Source organism: Simochromis diagramma, unplaced genomic scaffold (assembly GCF_900408965.1).
Source record: "Simochromis diagramma unplaced genomic scaffold, fSimDia1.1 OVJJ01000123.1, whole genome shotgun sequence".
Lineage (NCBI taxonomy): Eukaryota > Metazoa > Chordata > Actinopteri > Cichliformes > Cichlidae > Simochromis > Simochromis diagramma.
Window position 1 is genome coordinate 3,633,833 of NW_024386778.1, and position 20,694 is coordinate 3,654,526.

Sequence of the window (20,694 nt, forward strand, 5' to 3'; positions counted from 1 at the left end):
GTTTAAATTTTCTAACATGACTTTTGTGTTGCTGTTTTTTTCCCCGTTTTTGTAAAATGGTACTCAGCATTTGATGTAAAAGAAAATGAAACTACAAACCAAATAAATGTAAACTTCATTCTTAGAGTGATGATTAAAGGAAAGGATTCCAGAAACTGCTGAGATTTCTGTAAATAAACAGACATAGTTTGAGAAAATACTGCTTTAAACTCCTAAGACCCGAACTCTTCCATGGCATGCATTTTTAATTTCTCTTTGATATTTGGGCATATTGGGACCTGATGAATGTAAAAACAATGAATCACCAGATTTTTTTTTTTAACCTGATTTTTGTTCCTAAAAAAAATGAGAGCCACGTATGAGGATATTCGTTTTAAATTTTGATGGAACAGTGGCAGTATGATGTCCTCGTAAGTGGATATCAGGCCCTTATAGAGCAAAATTTAGTATTTTGGTCTAGACAACCCAAAATGTGATGTCCACATATGTGGACTCCAGGTCCTAGGAGGTTAATATTTTTGACATTTTGGCTATAAATTGCAGATTTCTTTGTAAAACACTACTTAAAAATGCATACATTACTTTTACGCTGATGATCATGCAACATGGCAGTTTTCAGTGACATTAATGGAAAGCAATTACAGTTGAAAGGGAACATTAGAGTAACTACACTTATACGTGCTACTATAGCCCATTGCCTTCAGAACTGCCTTTGACATGACAGCATTACAGCTGACATTACACAGTTTCTGCAGATTTGTGACTGTGGAGGCCATCTGAGTGCAGTGAACTCATTGTCATAGTCAAGAAAGCAATTTGATTTGAGCTTTGTGCCATGGTGCGTCATCCTGCTGCAAGCAGCCAGTAAAACAGTGGTGTGCAGTGGTCCTAAAAGGATGGACATGGTTGGTAGGATGTGTTATTTAATTACACAACCAGCAACAGTTTGAGCTACAGTCTGGATAGATTCATAATTTCATGTTGTCTACATCAAATTCTGACTTTGAATGTCACAGCAGAAATCCAGACTCATCAGTCAGCATTTTCCCATCTTCTTGTTCCCAACTAAATTGTTGGTGAGGATGCAGACAACTTATACTGTACTCAGTTTTCTGTTCTTAGCTGATAAGAGTGTTTTTGCTATTATTGAAAATTAGCAACCCTACAGCTTGATATTCTCTTCTTTGTAAAAACAAACAAACAAACAAACAAACAAACAAACAACAACAATACCAACAAAAAAAAACAGCAGCACAGGTAAGCATTTTTTTTCAATATTTTATTTTAATTTTTCCAGCATAGAAAAACCCATTAACAAACAAATACAGCTCAAGTAGTAGTGGCACTGTAAAGCGCTTTGGGTGCCTTGAAAAGCGCTATATAAATCCAATCCATTATTATTATTATAACAGGTAAGCATTTTAACTGTGCATCTAGAAAGCCCAGCCGTAGGGGCACCACAAACCAGTGTATTCTAATGCTGGTCCCAAGCCGTGATAAATAGGGAGGGTTGTAAATTTCTGGATCGGTTGGGGACTGAGTTATCAGCCTCGACTGCAAACCGGTCCTGCTGAGCAACGTGTGCTCAGAATTCTGGGGGGACAAATAAAGAACGTCCCCACTGGCCCTAATCCTGTTCCGTAGGAGAGCACTGTAATCAGCATGTAAAAGTGCTGAATGCGGTCAGACTTCATCTTCTTAAATTCTCTCTAACATTTGCTCACTTTCCTCCATGGTGCAAACTTAGAAAAGAATGACAACTCACGTGACCCCACTGGTCACTACATCTGTGGTCACTGAGACATAAAAACGGTATGTATCAAAACTGATTAATAAAGACAAAAAAGAAATGCGTGTACAAACTAAGGGAAGCTCCGTTCCCTCGTAAATCCTCGAGATCCATGCCTCTCGCGAGATCACGGTTGCTTAGCAACCAATGACACAGCTCTGTTGATAGAAACCCCAGTGCTATGCTAAGGAATTTTACCCAGAAAATATAAAGTGACTTTGACTTGGTAGCATGGAGGTAAGTTTGTCTTGAAAATGGTTTAGTCAGAGTACCACAGACGAACACTGGCTATTAAACGGCTAACTAAGGTGTGAAAAATGTCATTGTTTGACTTTTCATTAAAGCTAAGGAGAGACATTTTAGACTTAGCGCATAATAGCATAAAGCAAGTAGTGGGCTCATCTGTTGTAGAAAGGATTGTCTCAATGTACTCATGAGTCTGTGTAAAAAATCTCATACACTCACATTTTATTTATAACAGAACAGAGAAAATATATCTTTTTTTTTAGCGCAAGACATTTTACTATTTCATTAAAAATATTAGATCATTTTGAATTTGATAACAGTAACAAGTCGTAAAAAATCTGGAACAGGGCAAAAAAGGCTGGAAAAGTAAGTGGTACTAAAAAGAAACAGCATGGGGAACATTTTTTGTAAGCAATTAAGTGAACTGGCAACAGTTCAGTAATATGACTGACTATAAAAAGAGCAGCTTAGAGAAGCAGAAGTTCTCAGAAGTAAAGATAAATATCTGTGCAAGACTGAAAACCAGTATTGGAGTCCGACAGTTTTTGGTCATTCAAGCAGTGTTTCATTAAAAAACAGCAGGACTCTGTCATGGAAATCATTGCATGGGCTCAGCAGCATTTCTCTGTGTGAGAACATAGTTTGCATAAATTGCAATTTATTTGAACTGTTCTGTGGCCAGATGAATCAAAGTTTGAAACTAGTGTTGGAAGTGCATGGACACTGCCTCGTCTTGAATAAAGAAGAGAGGGACCATCTGGCCTCTTGCTATCACTTCAAAGACCTGCATATCTGATACTATGGAGATGCATTAGTGATAGTGGAACTGGCAGCTTGCACATCTGGACAGGCATTATCAATGCTGAGAGGTATATGCACGTTTGAGAGCAACATATGCTGTCATCCAGATAATGTCTTTTCTGGGAAAGCCTTGTATATTTCAATGAGAAAATGCTGTATATATTACAACAGCGTGGCTTTGTAGAAGTCCTGAATTGGTTTAAGACACAGCTGTTGCCCCCAGACCCTGAAATAGTCTGACCTTCCACAAAAAGTGCCCTCCAACAGCTGAAATATTATTTCCACTTGCTTTTAGTCAGGGAGTCTCTTGTTTGTTTGTTTGTTTTTTGTTTCTATCGAGTCAGATTTTCTTATTGGTGCTCACGCATTCCGTCCAAATCTTAACCGAGATAGTTAATTTAATTTTTAATAAAATTTGCTTGTCTTTTTATTTAAATGTGCTTTAAAATAGATGTTTACTTTGATTTTTGTTAAAGGGTTTATGATTTGTATTTGGTCTGATAAAATGACATTGCTTTAAATGTGCTTTAAATACAGTTGATTTGACTGATAGACTTACAGTTTACCTGCTGTGTTTCCAGGAGACGGGATCAACAGGAGAAGACTCTTTTGAGTCCTTGGCAGAGTTTCAGTTGGTCCTCAGTGAGCTGGTTGGCGATGCGAGCATGGACAAAATCCGGGTGGAGTATGAGAAGCTCATCCATGCGCTGAAGAAGTCAAGAGAGAACGAAAAAAGGCTAATGTCTAAATGCAGGGAGCTGAATGCAGAGATTGTGTCCACCTCAACTAAGGTGGCTGCAGCCCTGAAATTATCCCAGGAAGATGCAACAACAATAACATCACTAAAAAGGGTATGTGCCCCGAACACAAGAACTACAGCATGGTGCAGAATAGCTTATTCATTTAGGTGCTTGACCATAGCAATCATTTTCTGATCATGAGGTAACGGGTATAGAAATGTTTTGTTTTTGTTTTTTTACGTTTTCTTTATTATGTAGCTTCTGCTAAAGAAAATAATTTGCTTACATTGTAGGAGCTGGATAAAGCCTGGAAAATGGTTGATGCTGCTCATGATAAAGAGAAGAAGGACAAAGAGACAATCAGGAAACTACAAGAAGATGTTTCCAACCTAACAAAAATGGCTGAAATTCAGACTGGGTTTTCCAGGGACCAAGAACAGAAGTGTGTCTGTGGCCCATTTTTTTGACTGTACAGATGTCGGATTAAACCATTTTTAACATGTCTGTGTGTTTTTTCTTTTGGTTTTTAGTGATCTATTTAACATGATTGATGAGCTGACCAAAGAGAGGGATAAGCTGCTGACTACAGCAGAGGGTCTGAGAGAAAAACTAAACAAAGCCATTGCAATCCAGCAAGAGATAGAGGCCAAACGAGAGCGTGCCATGGAGAGTATTTCACAGGTAAAAGCATTTGTATCTAATAATGCAACACACAGCAAGGATCAGTGATTTAAACTTTGCCTGCAAAACAGAAACTCTGTTAATAATGGGTGTCTGTAATTACATATTTAAATGAATTGTAATAATTTTCAAATATGACACAGTATTACCCCTGAGTGTATTACCCCTGTCTCAACAAACCCCAATACACATAAACATGCACTAATGTAGTATTTTCTGGTTCTATAGATGACTTCATGCAGTTTCTATTAGCATGTTTTGGTCTCGAGGTAGGATTGCATGACCATTGACTCTGACAAACACAATAAAATTCCACTCTAACTCCAGACTGCTGCTTGTCTCCTGTCTAAACCCAGCTCCAACAGGAGCTTCAGGTGCAACAGAATGAGATTTCCCGCGAGATGAGGCTGAAGGAAAAGCTGGATAAGGAGGTAAAGCAGATGCATGTCGATATGGAGGCCAGGATGGGTGAAATCAAAGTTCTGAATCTGCAAGGCCAAAAGGCTAAAGAGGAGCAGCAGAAACTGGAGCAGCAGCTAAAAGAGCTAAAAGTAAGCAAGGAAGTGGGATGGATTATCTTTCTGGTGTGACATGTTCAAAAATAACTGCTATTGTAGTTATTGTCTCAGCTAAAACCATAGGTTATTATTGCATGAATCTTTTTTGTTAGTTGTATGTTGTGTATTTTACATATTTAGATGTTGTGCTTAAAAGAAAAAAAAATATGCCTCAAATTCTTGCAAAAACTTACTTTTTCTTACTTTACAAGAATTTGTAATAATTACCTTTACAAATAAGTACAGCGAATTAGCTCCTATTTCAATTTCAAACTTCCATACTTGTTACTTCCATACAAAGTAACAGACAGTCCAAAAAAGAAGTGAGGAAGAGTGTGCAGTCAGGGCAGAGTGGGTGGAAACAAGTGCAAGGGGTGATTTGGGATAGAAAGACAGCAGCACGAGTGAAAGGGAATTTTCACAGGTTTTTAGTGAGGTTTTGTGTGGTTTTGATGCTGCCACTAAAGAAAAAGACAGGAAACTGAGCTGGAGGTGGCAGAGCAGAGTTGCAGTGACACAGCTTCTTTCTAGTATTGTCTTGATACGTGCTCAATCATCCAAGTAAGTAAATCCCAAAAGGTTGATTGTGTTCATCTGGACGCAGCGTTTTCAGTGGGAGAAACGTTTGGTCACTCATCCAAGTGACTTCTTCAGTCTCAGCTGACTGCAGGTTTCCCCAATCTTATAAACAGGACATTTGCATAATGACTGAAGCTAACCCACAGAATGAACAATGAGCTGGGGGTCAGTTCCTTGATCATTAATATGCAAATTGTCATGACCATTGATCAACAAACACTGATCAAGGTAAACTGATCATTGATCAATGGCCATGAGTCCCATTCACACAGGTGGGGAATGGCTGCAATCACAGCATTGTCAGATGGTGAAAGATGTATCCTTAGGCCCCCTCCTCGATTCAGAGATGGTCTTTCCCTTTTCACGTAAATGGCCTCCTTGACTCTGTGCTCAAACCAGCGTTCCTCCCTGTCCAGGATGTGTACATCCTCATCAGTGAAAGAGTGTCCACTGGCCTGTAGGTGTACATAAACTGCGGAGTCCTGGCCTGACGAGGTTGCTCTTCTGTGTTGTGCCATCCGCTTCACCAGAGATTGTTTGGTTTCCCCGATGTATAAATCCTGGGAATCCTCCTGGTACTTAACAGCGTGCACTATGTTACTATGTTTGTGTCAGGGGACCCGATCCCTGGGGTGGACTAATTTTCGGCACACCTTGTTTTGGGATTTAAAAACTACAGAGAAAAATCTTTAGAAAAAATGTGTCTCAACTGTTCCGATACTCCTGACACATACAGGATCACTACAGGTTTTCTCTTAGGCAGCAGTTGTCCTTCCCTCCTGGATCAGCTGGAGCTTTCTTTAGCTGCCTTCCTAGATTTGACAAATGCCCAGCTGGGATAACCACATTTACTCAGGGCCTCTTTCTAGTATTTTAGGGTCCTTACCTAAAGGTCAGGGTTTTGTGACTTGGCAATATGTGAATAAAATTGAATTTATTTGAAAGAAAGAATACATATTTGTTCTCTAACTGCAACAGATTTTGAATGAAAAGTCAACCAAGGAGTTGGAGCAGATGCAGACGAAGAACACCAAGCTGCAGCACGAGTGTGAGCAGCTGTCATCAACCAAAGAGCACCTCTCCCTGCAAAATCAACAGAATATAAATGAGCTTAAGGTACACTGTTGTCCACTAATGTACACTTAAACAGTCACAACATGGTACTGTTCAGAGAGTTCATTAAGACATATCAGAATGTAGTCAGCGTCAGTGTCCTGCATGTACAATGACATATGCTGTCCATATCCCTCTTTCATCACTGTGTGTAATGTTTCAAACACCCTGCTGCCCCCACTGGTCAGATGAGAGAGGAGGAGGTGAGTCAGTTGCGTCAGGAAGTTGCCAAACAAACAAAGATGAGAGAAGCCATCCAGAAGAAGTTCCACCAGATAGAGGATCAGAAAGCTGATGTGGATGTGCAACGGGAGACCCTGAAAGCACAGATCGCTGGTCTGGAGAAAGGTAAAGGAGCTTACCTTATGACTCATGAAACACAAGCACATGACCGTCTGACATCTGCAACTTTGAAGTAGAAATTTTACAGGCGTATACTGAATAATATATAATTTTGAGGCAGTGACAGTAATCACTATGATAAAAAACAAAAACAAAAACAAAAACTGTAAGCCAGAATGTAAGTGGCTTTTTGGTATTACGAACAAAATCCTGCAATGAAAAATCCTTTGAAGGAGTTTGGAGAACGTGTTTCTTTTGTGGCCATGGATACATATTGTATTGGTGGCTGACTTAATGAGGCCAAAAAGTAAGAAAGTGTTAAGATTGTTAGAAATGCACAAATGCACACAAACACCTGATCAGAACAGAGTAGAGGGATGCAGCACTAAGTGTTAGTTTGATCTACTTTTGTGTGCTACCGTCATTTTCATTAATGAGTGAGACACCACAAAGCCTTCTAAATTGCAGTGTAATTTTTCAGTGCAATTTCTAGGCCTGAGAAATGACTTCAGATGACACAGCGCCACACTCATGGAAGAAAAATGGTCAATTTTGAAATGTTCAACACAACTGACCGTGAGCAGACATCATTTAGTAATCACCACCCTTCTTCCTCTACAGATCTTGAATCTTCTCAGAAGCAAGTAGAAGCTGACAAGAAAGCCATAGAGGAGCTGATCCGAGAGAGAGACATCTTAAATAAGGTGTCCGTTATAGCTTATAGTTCTGTGACACACTATCAACCAAGCTGGGACATTTTATAGGATGTGCTCATTTTGAATCTGATTACAACGTAACCTTTTTAAGCCTCTGAGGTCATAATTATAATACTGTATAATCATCCCTGCACTTCGGGAGAGCAGCATAAACCATTGATAGCAAATGCTCCTTTGCAATATCAGACAAAAACAAATACCTGAACCCCAAATATGTATTGAGATGATTTACTATATAACAGAACATGTTTGCTTTTGTGCTTTTTGCTATGGTTCATGTTCATTTACAGTGAGATGTGTCCAGTACATAAGCATGGGTATTTTGTTGGCTTTAATCTATTTTTGTGTTCTAAGGCTAATATGTATGAAAACTTCAAGTCCACTTAACTGCACTGTTAGGATTAAAACTATGATGATATAGTTTGAGTTCTGCACTTTTGACACAAATTGAAAGCTGCTGGGTCATCTCACCCGTTCTTTTATGAGCATGTTACACCCCACTTAAAAGCAAAGTGTTGGGGGGTAACAAAGTGAAAAAGAAATGATAAACTTCCGCAAGGTAGATGTCAGTAAAACACAATTCATTACACAACACTACTTAAGCAAGTATGAACACAGGGAAGCTCTGTTCGTCAGGGTCTCCAAGGCCAAAACAACAAACAAAACACCCCCTTTCTAACTAAAAACAAACTGAGTTTTCTCTATCGAAAAACAAAAGTACATTAGCTGAGCTCCCTGACTGGCCACAAAACAGGAGAAAATGATTGAAACAAAAATGGCAGAGAACCCCTACCTGCTTCCACTGTGGTTCACAGTTATCTTAGTAAAGGCACACCCTTACTCACAAGATTTAAAAAACAAACAAACAACAAAAAACAAAACACACCAAGGTTACACCAAAGTTGTAAATTCAGACACACGCAGCTGCAGATTGCTGCCCAAACCACTGCAGCTCACAGCTTGAGCAAAAAGGGGGAAGAAGACAAGGTGTGGTGGTTTGAGATGGCAGTCTGTATGCCCTGGCTGACTAGCTGTAACACACCTCAGCTGCAGCTCATGAGGCAGACCTGGAACACAGGAGAGGGAGAAAAGGCTCTCTCTCACATAGGGAGAGCCACTAGAGGTCAGCGACCGTAACACCCCCCCCACATAAAATATTACATAAAATAAAACAGACATACTTTTAACACATACCACTGAGTTCGTTAGGGAGTTTAACACTGCGTCCTGGACAGTGCACCAGCTACCACATTGTCCATACCTCTCTTATGTCTGATGTCTATGTTGTACTCTTGAGCAAGCAATGCCCACCTCATCAATCTCTGGTTGTGATTGAAGGGTTCCTTTGGACTGCACAAACGAGTCAAAGGAGCCACTACTGTCGACAAATTCCAGCAGAAACATCTGTAGTAGCCCACTAGACCCAAGAAGCGCCTGAGCTCCCGTCTTGTGGTGGACACAGGGTAGCTCGGGACAGCTTCCACCTTTGCATTTACGGGGCACTCCTGGCAGTGTCCCAGTTGCTTGCCGAGGTATGTCACTACTGCTTTGGCAAATTCACACTTTGCCAGGTTGAAGGTTAGGGAAGCCTGGGCTAAATGACCAAAAACATTCCTCAGTGTGCTAATGTGCTCAGTCCAGCACAACGAATATATCACGATATCATCCAAATACACGTTACAGTTTTTAATGCCTGCTAACACAGAGTTTATAAGCCGTTTGAAAGTGCCTGGTGCATTTCGCATACCAAATGCCATTACTGTGTACTGCAGGAAATGGTCTGGAGTAACAAAAGCTGAAATATTAGAGGCTCTACTAGTTAAAGGAACCTGCCAGTACCCTTTTAACAAATCTAATTTTGTTATGTAGGTAGGTAGGCTCTGTAAGTGTTTGGGAACTGATGAGGCCAATATTGAAATGCTTGCCAGTTCGCATAGGATTTCATAGCCCTCTCTGACACTCTCTTTACCTCCACCATGCTCACCCTTCAAGATCACCCCTACTCCATTTTGTTTCCCATCTACATCATGGTGGGACAGTTGCATCCTCACACAATACCCTATATCAGGTTATTGTGTGAGGATGCAACTCTAGTCCTCGAGAGCTACTGCCCTGCAGCTTTTTGATCCCTAGCATCCCTATTCCAACACAGCTGAATCAAATGGTTGAATGAACTCTTCAGCATGTCTTCCAGTTTGGCAAAGGTCTGGAAACAAGCCATTAATTTGATTCAGGTATGTTGGAATAAGAATGCATCTAAAAGCTGCAGGATAGTAGCTCTCGAAGACTGAAGTTGGAGATCCCTGCCTTAAATCAGCCTTTGTTCTCTCTCCCTTTATCAGTCATAATCTTTATATTTAAAATCCCACTCTCACCTCAACACTCCTGACTTCCCTTCTCTCTCGTTGCCCCCTAACACACCTTGTCCCCCTCCTCCCGCTTTGTCTTCAGCCAAGAGTAGCACAGTTTCCATCGGCACTGCCCAACAGCACCCGGGGCGATTTGTTGTTAACCTGGGCCCTGAGTGATCCAGTGTGGAAATCTCATTCCTGATGACACACATATATATTTGAGAAAGTTTTACACCAGATGCCCTTTCTGACACAACCCTCCCCATTAATCCAGGCTAAGAACCAGCACTAACAGTACCCTGAATTGTGGTGCTCCTGTGGCTGGATCAGAATCATGAAGGGTTTTCATGGATGTATTTTTTTCTCTACCAAGAAGAAAGCTTTAAGCTGGATGATTGCTGTTGAGGATGTGGCATCTGAGTATTCAGATCACAGGCCAGTTTTAAAAGATTTTGTGCTCTGGGAGCTTAGCAGTGGTTCTGGATGTTGTTTATATCTCTCTTTTCTATGGATGGAGGAGTTTTACCTTGTGTTTTTTAATCTGGTGACAAAACATACTCGATATTGATATTATTTTTCATGCAGACATTAATACACAAAATCATTTTGTTTGTAATACCAGAAGAGATTCAGTACTGGTTTCCACATTGTTGACTGTGTACACACAGGCTGACATCAAACTCAAGAACATATGTTTAAAAAAATAGTTAAACTTCTCAGTTTTTAATTCAGAATTTTTGTTATTTATTTTTTGTTGTGATAAATGTGTGATTATGATTAACTGATATAGAAGAGGTCTACAGGGTACTTGCCTCAATCACTCTTCATATTCAGTAACCAGTTGTTTCTGTATAACAGTACTAAATGAGTGTGTCTTCTTTTTGGTCCTCAGCAGCTGGAGCCTATGTTAATGCTTACTGTTTTTATGCTTGTATTCCCATGAGCAGAACTTAATCAAAGCTGTGCAGTCAACTGAGAAGCAGCAAAACCTTGTCAAGCTCCTTGAGCAGGACAAGAAAACGTTGGAGCACGAGATCAGCGGCTACCGCCTGGAGGCCCAGAAGCAGCGCAAAATCATCCAGCAGCTGGAGAAAGAGCGTGACCGCTACATCAACGAGACCAGCAACCTCATACAGAAGGCAGGTCTTGCAGGAGGAGCTAGTCTCCTGGATTAGCTTGTTCGTTTTTGTTTTTTTTTACAAATGGGACTTTTCCTCTTTCCACAGGTACAACAAAAAATGAATGATGTAGAAGTTAGAGAGACAGAGATATTTGACTGGAAGAAGAAGGTCACTGAGGCTGCGTGCAAGCTCAAACAGCACGAGAACTTGCTGGAGACTGTCGTGTCTGAAAGGAACCTCTACAGCAAAAACCTCATTGAAACTCAGGTAATAGCAAAGTGATGATGTGAATCACTGCTGGTGTCATCACTCAGCAGAGCTTAATTACACCAGGAAAAGGTTGAACACACCATATTTACAGATGTTTATATTGTAATTCCTCTTCATCTTTTCTCTTCTTCCCTTTTCTGTGTGGTCATTGTGTTCTGTCTTTCTCCCTTAGGAAGAGATTGCAGAGATGAAGAGGAAGATGAAGACCATGAACAACCAGGTCACCCGACTCAGAGATGAGATCAGTGTGAAAGAGCTGGCCCTTGCCAAGGATCAACAGGAGCACAAACGCTTAGAGAAAGAAAACGAGACTCTCAAGGTACAGAAAGGTTCCACAGCGGTTCGTGATGGAGTGTGGGTCTGACCTCGTCCTTATGTATCTGCTGATTTGTCTTTTTAGTAACTTAACTCTTGTGAAAATATATATTCATTTGAATCCCACCATTGCCATTCTGGATGGTTTTGCCTGTATTGCACCGTTTTCTAAAATTGATTTAATTGATTTAAATTCTTCTTTATAAATGCTTTTATAAAATAGTACAAAATGCCTTCTGCAAAATGTAACTAAAACTTTCACCAGTAGAGGGCAGTGTTTCACTAGAAAATGCTTATTACTTCAGTTGGTTAACACAGTCACTTCCAAGCTAGATGATCCTGGGTTTACACCAACTGTGTGGAGTTTCTCCCTGTGACTGTTTGGGTGGTGCTTCCATGTTTACCATACATGTGGATGGGAGCGTGAATGGTTGATTTTCTCTCTGTTGTTTGCCTGTTGTTTTTACTGTTTCTTTTTTGGGGGGGGGAGGTTTGAAAACGGTTGTTTTCCACGTGCTTCAGCTGCTGTTTGTTGCACTACTCTTAACATTTTGAGCTTCCTCTCATGTTGCATTTAGGGTACAGTGGCGTTGCAGTGGAATAATTCCCTCTGTGTCTTTTGTTTATCATCCATGACATCAGTGGAAATCGTAACTGGGTGAATAAAAGATGTGAGGGAGAGTTCATAAGAAGCCATGAATCTGTCTGCACTTATACTAGACCGCTAATGTAAATAATGATGTTTGCTGTGAGACAGTGCAGAGTAGAGCAGAGTGACAACAGAGAGTACCTTAAATACCCTGTGAAAAATACCACTTCAACACTGGGATTGGCATTTTAAAAAGAATGTAGCCAACCAATCACAGTGGGGAAAGTTTACTAAGAAATGGTCCCCACTCCTCTGTCCACTTTTTTGCCTTCTCACCAAACAGTTTCTACTTTAACTCTTGCAATGTTCGGGATCACAGCATCTCTGAAGTTCATTTAATAAATCATAATCCTAAACATTGGTAATATAAAAACACATATTGCTAAATTGAGAGGTTTTATATCTGATATAGTGATCTAGCCTTTTTATTAGACTCAGTTGGCATCACTTCTAATCACTTCAATTCAATTCAATTCAATTCAATTTTATTTATATAGCGCCAAATCACAACATAAGTCGCCTCAAGGCGCTTCATAGATACACTTGTGTTGACATTTCAGGCTGAGCAGTATTTCCTGAAAATCCTGTCTTGTTCACCTATTTTTTTGATTGCCTTTAATTTTATAATGATCCACTACACAGCACTAGAGAATACATTTCATTACAGGAGATGGCTTTCACCCACAGGTATTAAACCACTGGAGTGATTTGAATTACTCCAGTGAGTAACTGACAGATTTCAATATATACATGTAAATGGGGGGATCGCAATTATGAATTGGTGGTATATAGATAAAATTGTCTTGAACTGAATTAAATCCATGTTTGCTCCTATCTAAATTTCCTGCATTTCCTACAGGCAGAATTGCAGCTGATCAAGCTCCAGCTGGAAGAAACAAAGCAGTGTGTAGACAGCCAGAAAACAGAGCAGCAAAAACTGCAGAAGATAATATCAGATGCTGATGCTGAGCAGACCCAACAGAAGAAACAACTGGAACAGGTAAAGAAGGAGAAACATAGACGGGTAGAGAGAGATAGAAAAAGATTCTGATTATGTGTTCTCTCAAGGTGATCAGAGAGCGGGACAGCCTGGGCAAGCAGCTGCTGCATAGCAATGACGAGCGTACACTGTTGTATGAGAAGATCAGAATCCAGCAGTCAATCCTAAGCAAGGGGGACTTTCACTACAAGCAGAGGATCGAAGACATCCGCCTGCTCAAGCTGGAGATCAAGAGGCTCAGACGCAAGAAAAGCATCCTTGACAAGACTTTGCCCGACACAGAGGAGCTGAGGTAAAGGGAGGCATTTGTGGCCAATAGTGAAGAAGGAGAAGGAAGGCAAGATACAAGCATTGAGCACAAAAAGGAAAAGGAATGAGGGGACCCGCAGAGAGCAGTATTTAGAGTAAAAGAGCCAAAAGGAGTGAGATGGAAAGATTGTTAGGTAGGAATCGCTGCTGTCAAACAGTAAATTGTTTCACATAGATCCTTTAAAAAATTCCAGTATTTCTTGTGATATTTTCACAATGGATTCATTTTTAAACTCTTAATTAATAGAGTGAAGCAGTAGAATGTTGTTTTTGCCTCCAGTTTGACGGAATTTAAATGGAAATTATGTTAATATGTAATCCTGTATTTTAGGCAAGAGCTGTTTCATCTGCAGAGGCAGCTGCTCAGAGAGAGAGCAAGGAACAGCGTACTTGAGGAGCAACTGAAGCCGATAAATATTCACAGATGGAGGCGACTAGAGGTGAATGATTTATCCTTGTGTTAGCTCGTAACTTTCATAGCACTAGCTTTTCTTTTTCACATGTTCTAAATGACTGACTTGCAGGGGAGTGACCCTGGTAAATACGAGCTCATCCGTAAGATTCAGTCCTTACAAAAGCGCCTGATCGCCAAAACCCAAGACCTTGAGGAACGTGAGCTCTTGTTGCAGGTGAACACCTGAACACTTGTTTTAAACTAACTGATCTAACTAATGATCTTTGCTTTGTACCTGCACAAGCCTCTTTGGATCATTAGTCTTTTCAAGTTTACGCATAAAAATAAGTGTGACTCACAGATGCATGGTCTTCTTTTAAGCCATGTACTTTACCCATAACTTCCTTTCTTTTAATTTTACCATGAAGGAAAAGGAGAAGCTGTATGTGGAGCTAAAGCACATTCTGGCCCGGCAGCCAGGTCCTGAGGCAGCCGAGCAGCTCCAGCAGTGTCAGTGGACCATCCGAGACAGAACCAAAAAGCTCAAGGTCTTGTGCAGAAAATTCCCGATTTGTATCATTTCTTTGCGTTTACTTTTTGATATAAATAATGACTTCAATAAAATAATATACATTGTTTTAAAGTAAAAAAAATTGGCACCAACATAAAAGACAGTATTTTTTAATATCTATTTTAGACAGATGGCACTGGTTTCTCACATCTCTGACAAAAAGATGTTTTTCCATCTAATTTTTCAGGCACTGATAGCAGAGTTGAGGATGCTTGACTCGAAGATGAATGAGTATAAAAGTGAGAACCAAAGACTGGCCACGGAGCTAGCAAACGTTACGAAGAAATACCTAAGTGAGAAAAAGCTCCAAAGGTAAGGCTGATCTTTGTTCTAATTAAAAGCTCCAGTATATAACGCACTGAGAAAATGTTCAGCTGCTCATCTTTTCGTTCACTGTGTGTCTCCTCAGTGAGCAGAGGACAAAGATCAAGGTGGAGCACCCGGAGCTTCTGCCTCAGCTGAGCAGCAAACCCCATTTTACAGGAGGAGGTTTCAGAGTTGATAACCCTGTAAGAAGATAATTTAACTAAAACTAAAACATTCAAAATGAATAGTTCACAAATCATGACATGACCTCGCACCTGTCCATGACCTCAGTAGCATAAGGTTGACCATTTGTTGCTTTCAGTTTTATATTCTAATATAGTATTTTTGATGTGTGTAAATCTTTGGCAAAATTCCAGCAAAACCTGTACTGAGGTCTTTAAGAGCTTGGCTCTGCAGTACACCAGCATGAATTTATTTATATTGTGCTTTGTTTAATAAGAGTGATTATGCAAATCTTAAAAGAGCAATATAGGTATGAAAGAATATTTGTACGCAGATTAGAAATAGCAGTTTGGTTCTGATGGGCAATGTTCCCTCTAAGCTGCGCGCGTGTGCAATTGCGCACTGCTGGCACCGTCTCTGCGCACAGAAAATCTGCATAGCGCACAAAAAAAAAAATCTAACCTGAATTTAAATTAAAATTGAAACTTTAACAATTCTGTTTTGCAGTGTTAGTCAGTTAGTGACTGGCTGCTCCCGTGTGGGATTAGAACGATGCCACCTTATCCCAATGATGCGATTCACATTCGTATATATGCAGCTAATCAACATCGTTGACAGGCTATGACAGTGTCCTTATGTGCCAACGCCGGTGTTTTAGCTAGCAAAGCGGCGTGGCTGATGTGGAGTGAAGCCACGTTAATGACAACGTGGACAACCATTGGAGATGTGAGCAGGACAGACGGAACAATTGACAGAAAAAGTGTGGACTTTATACCAGTTTTTAAATTGTGTTGATCGGCCACGAAAACCAGAGTTATGATAAAAAGAAATGCAATGTTTGGTTTTCTTCCTGAATACTATCGTTGTTTATATTTACTGCAGGAAGAAACGGTAAAAACTGTGTTTTATAAGGAAAACGCTCAAAAGCGCTCTCTGTCTGTGAGCAAAACCAAAACCAAAAAAACCCCACCCTTTCCTATTGGTCGAAAAATGTACCATGTTGACCAATCAAAGAATGATATGGCAACATGGCATGTAGTTGTTTAGGAAAGGGGGAAGTTTTAGGAGTGACGGCGGTGTTTTGAGATGTGAGAGATTTGCGACGTTTAGCACAAATCTTGTGTAGTTAGTGTGTAGTGTAGTCAATAGTTTTGTTGTGTGTGTCAGAACAATGAGGCGACTGCTGAATGTTACAGGTGTTACAGCAGTGATACATCTCCTGTTGTCAAGCCTGCAGGTATCAGGCTGTTGTTCTCCTTTATCTCATAGTGGACAGAAATTATGTTTGGAGTGACACAAATAATTTGTGTGGCATCAAATGTGATGCAGAACAGCTGATTGTTCTGTAAATAGTTTGAAATGTTTATTTAGAAAAATGCCTTGGCTGCATTTTTAGATAAACAGCTGCAAAAAACTTTGTTGTTTGCAAAACTCAGTTACTTTTTTGAAGAAGTAACTATATAATTAATTGCCCAACATTGGTCATTATATACTGTATTTTGCAGACAGAGAGTTACAGACTCTCTTCCAGACCACAGACTCATAATACAAGTCAGAGCTTTATACAAAACAATAAATAAAAAAAGAAAGTTGTGTTTTCAAAATTGGAGTTCAAGTTATTTTTACTTACAATAGTGCTAACATACTACACAGGTCATGAACAAGATTTTTTTTTTTACATTTTCATTGTAAGTGGGCTAAAGCAGTTAATTAAAAGTAGTCTAACATAAATGTAAATGCTGTAATTTGATTATTTTAATAAACCATGTAACTTGGATGGATTCGATGCTGGCGTGACCACAGTGCACACGTGTGCTGTTGCTCACAGTGGTCCAAGTGTCCGCTCAGGGAGTTTGTGTGTTCGCTCAGACACATGAAAAATTAGAGGGAACATTGCTGATGGGCACCAAACAACTTTAGGGTTTATTTATGAAGCACACTATACCTCCCAATAATATATATCTGATGGATATAATGATCCAATCTAACAATTTGTACATGATTGTATGAATGGAAAAGAATTAAGAATCCTGTGTGTTCAGTTTTCACAGCCACAGCATCAGCACAGCTCCATCTGGGCTTCACTGCTTCTCCATTTGACCATTAAACTATACATCAACCACTACAGATTGTTCAGGCAGTAAAACATTCAGTTTCTTCATTTTTAAAATAAGAGAATAATGTGAACATTACTCATGTGTTTTGCAGTGTTCTGATGTGTGTGCTATCTAATCGAGTTCATGATTGTTAAATGTTCTGCTATTCTGAGTCTTGATCTTTCTGGGCTCTGCCATAGATCTATGCTAACCAGATGTTGACTCTTCTGTCTGTAAAGGAACTTGCATACATATATGTTTTAATATAAATGCTTTCTTTCGTTCAAACCTCCGTCTTTCACACATTCACTCAGCAGCAGTTTTTGTTTCTAGTTAGTTAGTTTATTGCCATCTAAAGCATTTTAAAAAGACTTCACATTCTGTTTAACAATACAAGCATTAAAAAATTTGTCAAATGTAGTGTTCAGAATCTGTTCAGAATATTGTACTGGAAGCCTATTTTCATGAGATTTAATAAAAAAGACTTTTATCGCATTGTCATACCTGATATTAAAAGCTACAGATCTCAGTGTTGCCAAATCCCACTGTAACCCCAGACTGTACTCATTTTTCTGTTTAGGTGTGAAGTCATCCTCTTCCATGTAGGCAACAGAAAATACTTTACCTGTTGCCTGTTTCTACTTTGAGTACATTTCAGAGTCTGTACTTTTTCACTTTTACTTGAGTAAAAAAAGTATTTCAACTTTTACTAGAGTATTTTTTAACACAAGTATCTGTACTTCTGTCTGTATTTTTTATTTTTTTTATTTTTACCTCGGATCATTCAGTTATAAAACGTGAGACATTTCAGTAAGTTAATATGAGATCCCTGTCATCTCCACAAGATGTCAGCAAAATACTCACCACAGTGCATTCCATCTACCAAATTACTTAGACATGATTTTATAGTTTTCTTTGCCAGGAATAAAAGAAAATATATATTTAAACTAGAAGGACAGTCAGGAGGAGGATCGTTTGTGAATAAGCTATTTTAAAGACTGTGATCTCATTTCCCATGCTCCTACTCTCCACCAAGTTTCCTAAAATTTGGCTTGGTGGTTACATATAATCCTACTAACAAACAAGCGAAAAAACATACCACTTCATTGGCTCATGCCTTATCAGAAGAAAAAATCTATTATAAATAGAACATACATGTATTTGTTTTCAGCACAGCAACCCAAATGATACCATGTGATCATTATAAGTGCGAGCACAATTATAGGTGCAACCCTTTAAAGAAACAGACGTTTTCTGGTGGGACACTATTACATGTGGCCCTAAAATAAACAATCAGTACATTTTTATAGCAGCTTGGGCACACAGTGTGCAGCAAGTCATGATAATTTAACTGAGTTCGTGTGAAAGTCCTGTGAAAGCTACAGCTGTTTGTTGACGATTCTTCGTGGGTTGAAGGTGTGCTCATCACTGAGGCGTGATAGCAACATGTTTACGTGGAATAACACAGGAACACGCACTCTTTTATACGTTGTGCATTTATTATCCCCATTTTCAAATAAAATACTTTTATTTGTGTAGTAGTTCATGACTATTTGCACACAAATTCCTCCACCCTTGTTTAGTATATATATATATATATATATATATATATATATATATATATATGTATATATATTGTTATGGAGTTATTCCTCTTCCAGTGCTGTTACAGTATAACCATGGCAACCAGTCTGGACTGTGTGAGCTGTGTTGCTGTAGTACTGCGAGGCCTCTGACAGGACATGTCTCCTTTCTTCCTTTTTTTCTCTTTTTCGCTTGAAGAAGCAGCTGCTCACGCAGGCTAATGAAGATGGTGTGTGCAGGCTTTTGTTGGCTTGTTGCAGTGTGCATGCTGATTATACACTGCACGCCTGTGAGCAGGCCAGGGCAGCACCTCCTATGTATTGACGTCATACGCAACACTCCTCTCTGCCTGTGACTGCTGAAGCTGCCAGTTTCAGTTCTAGGATATTATTCATTAACATTTTTTCATTTGTATGGTCGTCACCAAATACAAAATGAAAATATTCATGAAGTGCTGGGTTGCAGGAAAAATGTCCAAATAATATCACAGCATCACTGTTTAAAATAAGTGGGAAAACACACAGAGCATGCACAGAACTCTCTCTGGTTGCTAATTTTCTGTGAAACTGTGAAACCCTTAATAAGTCTAGTCCTCTCATGTATTGCTCAGAGCTGGATGTTCCTGGCCGAAGTGAAGATCTTGTTTTGATATTTGGAAACTTGAGCATCAGAGTGTGACAGTAACATACAAACTGTTACATGAGTGCACATGTTCATACTGGCCCAGATGGACCTTTCTGAAAGGTCTAAACCTTGACCACAGAGTCGAAAGTAGGGATTAACTGGATTTAGATCACAGGCTTGGATGAAAAAGGCATCACATTGTTTATTACTGCTGCCAAATATGAGAAAATGCATCCTTTAAGGAAAAACATGAGGTCATTTTAAGTTTCTTTTTTAAATAAACTTTGGCTGGGAGAAGATGGTTTCTGTATCCTGTTCAATTTGACTTCTTATTCTGAAATTTTTCAACATTTTGCAGATGCATTTTGTAGATTATACCCACTCATGTTACATGTTATTAATTCTGTTATTAAAGCTGTTTCTTTTTAGCACCACTTGCTAATGAGCTAATATTTTTCAGTAACAAACAGTAAAATCTCTCAGTTCAAACATTTCATATGTTTTCTATGTTCTAAAGTAAATGGGTTTGGGTTTAACAGATTTGTAAATCTTGTTTTTGTTTGCGTCTTACATAGTATTCCAACTCTTTGGAATGCTATGTAAACTTTTTGGAGATAGGTAAGTTGTGAACCAGGTTTCTTTGAGCTTCCTAGTTTATCTCAGTATTCCTGCCTTCTTGTGTTCAAGCAGACTTACAAACCCAAAAAGATATGTGTACCATAATTTAAACATATGCAGAAATCCTTGTGAAACCCTGAGCTACTCAAAGATAAATTCATATTTTAACAGGCAGATTGTTTCCCCCTAATCTTCCTTTTGGAACAACTCAAAAGGGGACTGAAGATAAATCTGACTTGTATATGTGAGAAAACATGAGAAAACCTAAGAGTGCCACTGGTTTATATTCCAGTATATGAATCATTACCTTGTGTCTATCTCTGCATTTTCCTTTGCATTTCCATCATCATTTAAAAAACAAAGCATGTTTTTAAGATGTTTTTCGTATATATGTATATATCTATAAACAGACACACATATGTAGGAAAAATTAATTTTAAGCTATATTTTCCTCTCTGTGTGTTCAGGTCTATGGCAGAATGTCAAAGCAGACAACAAAAGAAAAGATGCTCACACTCTGTGTACACAGTGGGCTACCTCGCTACAAGCATCATCTCCTACCAAAGCCCCTTGCCTCCCCTCCTTCCTACTTCATGAATATTAGGGAATTAATGCTGGCAGGCAGGGAGAGCAGGAAGGGGCTGGGACAAAGAGAGGTTAGTGAGGGAAGCAAGCGTGGGGAGAGGGAGGGTGAGGAGAGCTGATATCGTCACAGGACCTGGCAGTGCGCAGGCTCTGA

At 39.4% G+C, this 20,694-nt stretch overlaps 1 protein-coding gene across 2 annotated transcripts; it reads left to right on the top strand.

The window, feature by feature from the left end:
• The first annotated feature begins 1,337 nt into the window (after positions 1-1,337).
• cfap58 (cilia and flagella associated protein 58) lies at positions 1,338-20,659 on the top strand. 2 transcript variants are annotated; one of them, XM_040012288.1, is made up of 19 exons: positions 1,338-1,812; positions 3,418-3,687; positions 3,870-4,018; positions 4,107-4,257; positions 4,614-4,808; positions 6,372-6,509; positions 6,695-6,854; positions 7,470-7,552; positions 10,863-11,054; positions 11,142-11,303; positions 11,479-11,625; positions 13,130-13,270; positions 13,339-13,562; positions 13,911-14,019; positions 14,104-14,208; positions 14,402-14,521; positions 14,732-14,856; positions 14,954-15,053; positions 20,423-20,659. In XM_040012288.1, exons 2-19 carry the CDS (start codon positions 3,502-3,504, stop codon positions 20,657-20,659), a joined length of 2,724 nt encoding a protein of 907 aa, XP_039868222.1. In that variant the 5' UTR covers positions 1,338-1,812; positions 3,418-3,501. The 2 variants fall into 2 exon arrangements, with proteins under 2 accessions (XP_039868222.1, XP_039868212.1); XM_040012278.1 differs by lacking the exon at positions 1,338-1,812 and adding an exon at positions 1,844-2,026.
• The last annotated feature ends 35 nt before the right edge of the window (positions 20,660-20,694 follow it).